General features: G+C 32.1%; 1 protein-coding gene across 1 annotated transcript; it reads left to right on the top strand.

Moving 5' to 3' along the window:
* Window positions 1-1,826: 1,826 nt before the first annotated feature.
* LOTGIDRAFT_107565 (hypothetical protein) lies at window positions 1,827-1,976 on the top strand (the record flags this gene model as incomplete). The annotated part of the gene is made up of 1 exon (XM_009065366.1): window positions 1,827-1,976. One exon carries the CDS (start codon window positions 1,827-1,829, stop codon window positions 1,974-1,976), a length of 150 nt encoding a protein of 49 aa, XP_009063614.1.
* Between the last annotated feature and the right edge of the window lie 7,986 nt (window positions 1,977-9,962).

Genomic DNA, 9,962 nt, shown 5'->3' with positions numbered 1-9,962 from the left:
AATTGACTGAAAAAAACTTTAATATACAGATACACAAATTAACGATAATACAAGACATGGATATGCAGATATACAAATTGACTGCCACAAACCTCAATATAAATATAAACATGTGAATTAACAGACACGGACTTTAAAATGTAGATACATGTATAAATGTAATTGATGATAATACAGACGTGAATATAAAGATATACAAATTGACTTAGACAAACTTTGATGTATACCAAGTGACGATAACGCATACATTGATATATAGATATACATATTGACAAACAAAGACTTCAATATATCAAAATATAAATTGACAGACGAATTCTTTAATTCATAGATAAATAGACAAATAAATTGACAGATAAAGGCTTTAATATATAGACATACATATTGACACAGACGTTAATATACGAATTTGACAGACACCGGCTTTAATATATAGAGATAAATAAATTGACAATAAGACAGAAACATATACATGCTATTGGAAATAACATAGACATTTATATATTTTTAACGATAAGTGTGAATTATTTGATGCACTTTTTGTAAAATAACATTAGTTTTTTTTCAATTAAGGTTAATTATTGTTTTATGAACTATTTTTATTCATAAACATTTAACAAAATGGTCCGGTTTTATTTTTTGTTCAGTTTAAATCTGCTTTTAGTTTATATTTATATGTATAAATATTTGAAAATATACCAAATATATCGATGCAGTTTAAACATGTAGAGGTAATTTATATTTAACATATAATGACACATATTGGCACAATAATGTGTTAAACAAATGCACATGGCAATATAAAGGATATAAATTGACAAGGGTGAAAAGGAATTATATGGATATATTTATCTCATAAAGCAGTACATATTTTAAACTAAAATGCTCGGTTCTTGGTAACGTTACATTGGACATAAATAGGCCTAATTGCAGAATGTCATGTTCATTATTGAAGAATAAAGAATTAAATATCATTTCACCATGTCAAGATTCTTTACAGATAATTTGTTCATTTTTGACTTTCAGTCTTATTCAAACCATCCCTTTTTATGTCTTCCTTTTCATATTTAGCTCTTATTTACCCCTCAAACATATAATTTAAAAGTGTACAACTAGAGTTTTTTTTTGTAACTGTGACATGTATGTATAGTCAAGCTGTCAGAATATGTGTAGCTTTGTTGCTAGTTTCTGTCTATTTGATTCAAATAAAATATTTCGACATTTCAATTGAATTCACCTGTGGAACAATACGGTATTTAACTTTATTCAACCAACCGTTCATAATGGCGGTCAATTTGAGAAAGCAATTTTCATTTGAAGGTATTGGGTGGGTGTGGCATCCACGCGTAGAAGCATCCAAGCATGGCAGTGATTTGGAAAAGAATGGCATATCGTAGATTTTTATTGAAGTGTCGATCAATCGTTTTAAAATGATATTTGAAAGCCGGCGTAGCGAAGTGTTCAATTGATCTTTTTGCTCGTCGAGGCGACATCAGCTATTCGTGATGCCGGGAAGTTGTAACGAGGATTCTGCCGAACCATCGGAAGCATTTTTGTGGGTTTCGGATCCAATGGATGGAGATCCTTTACCAGAAGACAATTTAAGTTATTCCACAATATTTGACTTGTGTTCTACTTTGAATGACAATATTACGCCGTTAAAATCACGGCATCCAAATATATGTGAATCTAAAACCCAGAAACAAATATCCAAAAGTTGCCCGAAAAAGGTTTCGCGACAAAGACGGAAGGTGAACATTAAAACTGTGGATCAAGAGGAGCTCCGTCGCAGGCGACTAGCAGCAAACTGTAGAGAACGACGACGTATGGAGAGTTTGAATGTTGCGTTTGATAAACTTCGTGCAGTGGTACCGCAAGGTGGAGACGACACACCACTTTCAAAGTACGAGACACTACAAATGGCACAAACGTATATCCAGGCATTGAAGGATATTCTAGTTGACAAATCTGACTGAAATTTGGTAACGATATTTAATACCCTGAGTGTGAAAATATGATGAAATAATGCAAGATATCCATGGTGAGATAGAGGCAAATGTTTGGAGATGTTAATCTGGAATGATCCATGCAGAACTGCTGTGTAAAAACTATCTTAAAACGGATCGAGTGTATAATCAAAACTAATGTGTAAACCGTCGAAAGTTAATCCGAAAAGATAAAATATTGGTAAACTAGCGAATTACATTTACTGAGATATTGGTAACCTGCGGTATTATATGAACTGGAATTTTGGTAATCTGCAGAATTTCATTAACTGAAATATTGGTTACCTGCAGTAAACAATTAAATAAAATATCGCGTGAAATAGTGTTTAACCCGAAATTTACTTTATAAACTGACGTGTAAGTGGAACGATGATAAACTATGTGAACAATGTAAACTAACAATATCGTTGGACTTGTCATTTCGTAAACGCACTAACTGCGTTAACTAACTGGTGTGTAAACGTAATAGTGTAAACTTACTAGTGTAAACTTATTGGTGTGTAAACGTAACTGTAATGTATTACAGACTGAAAATTGAACGAATCAAGCTGTTCTGCTATAACTAACTTCATTTCCTAAATTTTAGGATATATTTTAGGATATTTAAGGTATTTCCTCAAGTAACAGTGCCAAAATTGTTTATTATTCATTTCACATGATATTTTTTTTGTAATTTTATTTTTTGAATGAATAATATTTTGTATATAAAATGTTTTTTCTTCTTTAATCAACACTAGATATGCCCTATTCATTCTGCAAAGACTACATGCATATAGCCTAGGGGAGCTATTGAAAATCTGATCAATCGTTGGATGAAGCCGACCTGATCACACTGATGACAATGTACTTTCATTGGATCAGACTCTTGATTCTACCAAATATTGTGCAGAATCGGGTTTGCTTTATACCTATTTTAGCGCGAGTTAAATTCTTTAAATTGCCAGTTGTCTCCAGCCATTCCTTCATGCTGCAATATATCCATAGAAGATGGCAGACACGAACATACGATGGAAGGCACAGAGTTGATGCGGACACGATTCACTTCGTCTATTTACCGTACACCACACCGGACATAGTTCCGACGTGTTTGTATTAATTTCGGCTTTATTACGAGTATTATCAATACTTCTGTAATAAATGGCTGACATGTAATATAAGGAATATAACTTGTAAGCATTTTTATACTGTGGGGTATAAAATTAATTAACCATATATTTATTATTGCTCTGTCTTTGAAATTCACCACAGATATCTAATGTATATATGTGTAAGTCGTACTTAAAAGTATAACGACCTGTTGTGAATATAAAAAAAAGTTTGCAGTACAATAGATTATTCATAAAAACTTGTCGTAAAAAAATTACAGGAAAACATTAAGTATAAAAAAATGAGTTGAAATTTATAATGATTGAACAATTACTCATTGTTAGACTGTCATAGTTCAATTTAATATTAGTTTGCCTTCATCAATGAAATAAATGCTGTATTGGATGACAAAAAATAGCCAATAAAAAAGGAAATGTTTAAATTATTATGAATTGTTTCTTTGTAATTTCTCTTTTCCCATGATCAAACTGGTGGAACCAGATCAATTAGAATTGTAAAATATCTATTTTTCTAATACTGAAGACCATCGTTTTGAATTGATGGAGACTGATTGAGAGAGATAATGGCGGTGGGATTGAAAGATAATGTCAAGTGAATAGGATAGAGTTTTAAAACAGCGTGAAATGATATTTAATAATTGTATATTGTAAAGAGTGGTTTATTGTCCCATCTTATATCGTTAATCAATCGTATTCACATCTGCACTAAAGCCCCACTCACAAACAACGATTCTTCTATTCATCCGCCTACTCAAATCCCCAGCACTTCAAATACTATTCAGGTGTACAAGCGTAGAGAAAATCAATGGGAAAAGGGTTGGCATGTTGACTTTACAGACAGATTATCGTGCGTGTAATACGGGCGGATACGAAATTGCACAGCAGGTTTTGGACGACAGTTTTAGGCCTTTTCCACTTTAGAAGTGTTTCCCTGCGTTGCAAAATATTCCGAAGCGTTCTGGTACGTTAAATCGATCGGTTTTTGTCTTTATAGTAATGTTTAATTTATAAAAAAACATTTTAAAACGCAGAATATCAAAAACGCAGAATGCAAAGCTAGATCCTCATATTACAATTCTACCGAAAAGTTACATGCCTTGGTAATTGCTCATTTCAAAGAAAGTCCTGCTTAAAAATTCGTGTTTCTAAACTAAACAAAATACAGCTTGTAGATAGAGTTGCATTTCAAGTCACAAAGTTTAACTGGCACGGGACAAATCCGAGCGGCAAAGGCCAGCACAGGTATCCGCCTTCAAAGGCGTACGACATGCCGTGATCGACTTCATCAACGTGGAGAAATAAAGCTTAACATGATTATGTTAAAATTTGTATATAGGTGGACATAATGAAATTTCAATCCCAATACAGATTTTATCACTCTTAAAGGCTATCAGTTTTCACCAATTATTACTTCTATACGAATTTTGAAACCTTTTATTGCCTATCTAACAAATTAAACTGCAAATCTGAAAGGGAGATATGCCACAGATATATAACTGATAATAGATACAAGTGTCGTATGATTGAAATCAGCGTCAGTACATACTCCATTACAATATTTATAATGTATGTAACTCAGAACAAAATTTCATGTCGACTCAGTGTGGTTTTTGCTATTTTCCTTCAATATCTCACATTGTTAAATTCACTTTTATTTCAGATGGTCCAGCATGTTTCAGTAAATTGATAGCCTACTAAATTGCGATCAAATTTGAAAAGTGTATCGGTTTAAGTGACATAATTCAGGTATATCGATGTTTTTAAAATGGTGGTACACCAAGCATTTTTTGTTTGCGATCATTGTAGAGCGATGAAGAAATATTAAAACGATCTTAAGAGTTATTTCTACTTGTATGATAATTATGCCAGAGAGATGTACTTTACCAATGCGTCATATTAAAAAATCTATTTTCTTAAATTCTTGTGCACTACTGTAAACGTTCGAATATGCAATATATAAGAAGGTAATCTGTCTGCAAGAGCTAGGGCATATCTACTGTTGTACAATATAGAGTAAATTGTTGAATAATTCACCATCAATTCGAAATAAATTTTTAATTTTCTTAATACAAAAAGTCACAAAAGAGAAATATTTGTGTACATTTAAGAGCAGTTATAAAGAAAATATGTTTGAAGATTTTTGAAAAATTTATCTAAAAAAAAGAAATACTTAAAATATGTCTTCCCATGATCATCAAAGGCAATGAAAACTGAAATTGTATTTATTAACAATATCAAATAAGAGAAACTTGTCTATAGGAAATGTTATATGTTTATCTAAAAGACTGATCTATGTTCAAATTACTTATCAGATACAAGCAGATAGGAGCCGAGGGGCGACACCGCTGTTTGTACGACTTGCTCAAAAGAGGCGCTTCACTTGAACATTCGTCTTATGTATTTAGCGCTATATCATGTGGAACGACCCCATACAAACCGAACAAAGCCTTCATAACATCTTCAAAAGTTTCGTTTTTATCAATGACAATGAAACGCTAAATACTACAAATAGGTTTTTAATATGTTTTAACCTTTAAACTATATTCCGAGCATAACTGTCATTTCAATGAATAAAAGTTAAGTTAATATATATTTCTTTTTTTTCAACCAGATTGTTACCCGATATGGAAGTTATAAAGAAAAAATATATCATTAATTCAAAAAGATGTGTTTCTTTATATCTCATTATTTGTTGTTGATGAAACGGAGGGAAATAAACCGTTTCTGATTCATTTTCTTTGAGTCTCGAGATTTTCCCACACTTTAGGTGTTGCTTGATGGATGAAGGTGAATATTTGATTTGAATAAGAAAAAATGTTTACTGTTATAAACTATAAATCTTTAATTATATTAAATTACTCTCTTTGATGTCATTTTGTGTGAGTATGTGAAGTTACATCTGTGAGAAATAAATGCTGATTTGCTATTTTAAAGATTTATCATAGTAAAACTTGAAATAATTTTGTATGCAAAAACTTTACGATATGGAAGCATAACCAGTTACCAGTTATTTTCATTATTTTATTTTATTAACTTAGAAATTTTCGTATTACGTAAGTCAAATTTCTCATTCCACTCCCCGGCTTGGCGAACAATAGCCACAAAGAATCCCCCTACAGTAAGATATTGCGTTGTTAGCTTCAAAGATCAAATCGAGTAAAATGTTACGATCTTAGTCGTCTGTATACGCTATAAATGAGAGAGGCTAAAGAAGGTCTCCTTGGCCCCACACATGCTGAGATTCAAATTAATAAAATGACGTTTAATTAAAAAGAATTTGGAAGAATTGCCAACTCTGTACTTTCTTTTACTTTCCGGTTTATCAAAATTTTTATGTTACACTTCCCGTAATACTCCCCCCCCCAACCCCCATCCTACCTTCAAAAAAAGAAAAAAAGAAAAAAAGGAAGAAAACAAAATACAATATATATATATATATATATATATATATATATATAGACTGCAGTATATGTATTGAAATCAAATATATTTTTGGGCCCTATATAAGAGAATATAATGGCAACATAATTACCACACTCACAGGTGGCTAAAATGTTGGTAATTATTTCTGATAATTACAGGCATGTAACCGATAAAAGCTTGATATATGCCTCATTTTATCATAGATTGAGATAGATTAGGTTATTTTCGCTATCGAAGTCAATCTGGATATAAATATGATTGCTATTGAAAAAACCTATTAAATTTAGGTATACTCTTCTATTGACATCACAGATTATAGCAGAAATTTTACAGGTCGATCCAGATGATGACGATTTTCAAGCACCTGTGTGTTATCAATAGTTAGATACGACTCGGTGGTTAAATGTTTTTATATACGCAAGCTGTAGTAATGACATTAAGCATCTATTAATATTGGTTTTGCAGTTAATTCTGACATTGGGTTTGCATTTAATTCTGACATTGTTTTGAAGTTAATTCTGACATCGGTCTTAAAGTTAATTCAAACATTGTTCTAGCCGTTAATTCTGACAAAATTAATTCTGACGGTCTTGTATTTAGCCCTGGTATTGCTTTTGCACTTAACTCTGACATTGGTCTTGCAGTTAATTCTGACATTGGTTTTGCATTTAACTCTGATATAGTTAATTCCGTCAGTTGTCTTGATATTAATCATAATTCTGACATTGGTCTTACAGTTAATTCTTATATTGGTCTTGTATTTAACTCCCACATTGTACTTGCAGTTAATCCTTGACGGTTGTCTGGCAGTTAATTCAGAAATTTGTCTTAAATTTGTCCTAAGCGCTGAAATATTCTGAGAAAAAACTGACCGGTCATTTAATCATTACAGTGAAGGCACAATAATTCGCAATTGAAAATTAAAAAAAAAATGGATCGACGCTCCCGTCGAAGGTACTTGTGATGACTGTGACCGAGTTTCAGATATCAAAATATCAGTATCAAACTATGTCAATTTCATAACAATAATAAAACCATTGTCGCCCTGTCATAGTATTGTTCTAATCGTTACGGCCAATTTCCTACTGTGATAATGACAGGGTCATTTTCCTTGACATCAATAAATATATCAATTGACAATTGTCAAGCTGAATTGTCACACCGGTCTAGTGACTCGAATAATTATCATTATGATAACTTCAGCAACTCTTCAGAGAGGCATGGAAATATCAATCAAATATTATTTCAAATTGTAATGATTTGTAACGTCATTAGATTTTGTAGTACGGTATTAATGTATTGGTGGATTGGTCTTAATATTGAATTGGAAAATAATCATGGTCCTTTTTACTTTGTGCTGAAAATATCATAAAATATGAAAATCTTCACCAGCTTCATAAAACGTTTTCTGTGACGACAAAATTGAAGACAACATTTTTGGCCTGAAATTGGCAAATTTGTTCCAGTTGCATTACATTTATATTCTTCATACACTGAAATTAGGAGAAAAATTAATACACAATTAAGTTTTATTTTGCTAATAGCCCTGTCACAATTTGACGATTAGGCAAGCGTATACTCACCGCACTTCGAATACTTTATAAGTTTTGTATTAGCTGAATAACGTTGAGGCACGCTGGTATACGTCGTAGTTAGAGGACAGTGTATAAACATTTTACTTGCGCAACATTTTCGACATATGCATGTCATGGGTCCTAATTAATATTATACTACGTCAAAAAGATGTTCTGCATATTTAAGATTGTAAAAAAATGACACGCCGCAGGTAGATTTAGTTTACCGTTTTATAAATGTCACAATAATCACAAGACATTAAACATGACACCAATCAAATATCTTGAGATTCTTCAAAACGTTTTTCTTTAGTTTATTTGATAATTAAATATCTAAATAAATGGTTATTTTATTTATATTCTAACAGCATAATGTAGTGTACCATCTTTTTGTCAACTCTTTATGGGTGTTTTTTTTTTTCAGTTCAGGGTGGCGATATTTATTTGAACAGTGTGGAGTTTTTGTTCTTGATTATGTTAATCCTGTTGAAATCAGATTTTTACGTTGTTTGCAGATGGTTTCTTACTTATTTTCCTTGCCTATTCATTCTCCTTGTCAGTGCTATTGCGAGAGGTTGACGTTTTTTTAAAGAAAATTCCTGAACTAAATGTTTTGATATACCAACGTGGAATGTGGAGCGTATATTGGCGTCACCCATGTCCGTCCGGCCGTTTAAATTTCATGTAGGCAGTATAGAAGCTGCAGTTTTGATCTTATCTTGATGACACTTGGTATGTATGTATGTATTGGTGAGATCTCAGTCAAGCTCGATTTTGGTAACAATCGATTCAACGGGTACAGGGTTATTTTTTCAAATTTGGCTTGTAGGCACAATAGAGTCTACAGATTTTATCTGATTTTGTTGAAACTAGGTATGTATATATTGATAGGATCTCTGTCAAGTTCGTATTTTGATATAATCTGATGAACGGTTGCGAAGTTATTGCCCTTGACTTCGTCAAATTTGGATTGTGGGCACAATATATGCTACAGTTTTTATTTGATTTTGTTAAAACTTGGTATGCATGTATGGGTAGGATTTCGGTCAAGTTTGAATTTGGTATCCATGTATATGTTGATTAGATCACAGTCAAGTTCGAATCTTGTTATAACCCGATGAACGGTTTCAGAGTTATTTCCCTTTACTTAGAAAAGAGCAAAACATGAGCCAAATGGGCGTATTTGGCAAAGTTGGGTAATGGCCATAATTAACTCAATGGCCAATATGCATAAAAACTATCAAAAATTATTTTCTCTTCTATGTCAGATATTTGAGTATATTGGTGCCAAATTTCAGCATTGTAGCTTTGCAAGTTTTGACGCAAAAAATGTATTTGTCTTTGAGCACTTCTTGTGCACCAATATGCAGACTGCATATAGCTAGTTTGAAAACTTACAGATTTGGATTTGATTTCTTGTGTTTTTTTAAGTCCTTGGGGTCTAATTAGTAGGAAAAGATCAAAACTTGAGCCAAAAGTGTGTATTTGAAAAAGTTGTCTATAGGCCATATTTACCTCTATGGCCAATATGCATTAAAAATGTAAAAAATTATTTTCTGTTCTATGGCAGATATTTGAGTTCTGTTTTTCTGACATGTCCAGATAGTCCATGTGAATATTAGTGCCAAATTTCAGCATTGTAGCTTTGCAAGTTTTGACGCAAAAAATGTATTTGTCTTTGAGCACTTCTTGTACACCAATATGCAGACTGCATATAGCTAGTTTGAAAACTTACAGATTTGGATTTGATTTCTTGTGTTTTTTGAAGTCCTTGGGGTCTAATTAGTAGGAAAAGATCAAAACTTGAGCCAAAAGTTTGTATTTGAAAAAGTTGTCTATAGGCCATATATGCC

The sequence above is a fragment of the Lottia gigantea genome (assembly GCF_000327385.1).
Source record: "Lottia gigantea unplaced genomic scaffold LOTGIsca_7, whole genome shotgun sequence".
Lineage (NCBI taxonomy): Eukaryota > Metazoa > Mollusca > Gastropoda > Lottiidae > Lottia > Lottia gigantea.
The sequence above is the reverse complement of the archived record's forward strand: the minus strand, read 5'-3'. Positions and strand labels throughout refer to the sequence as shown.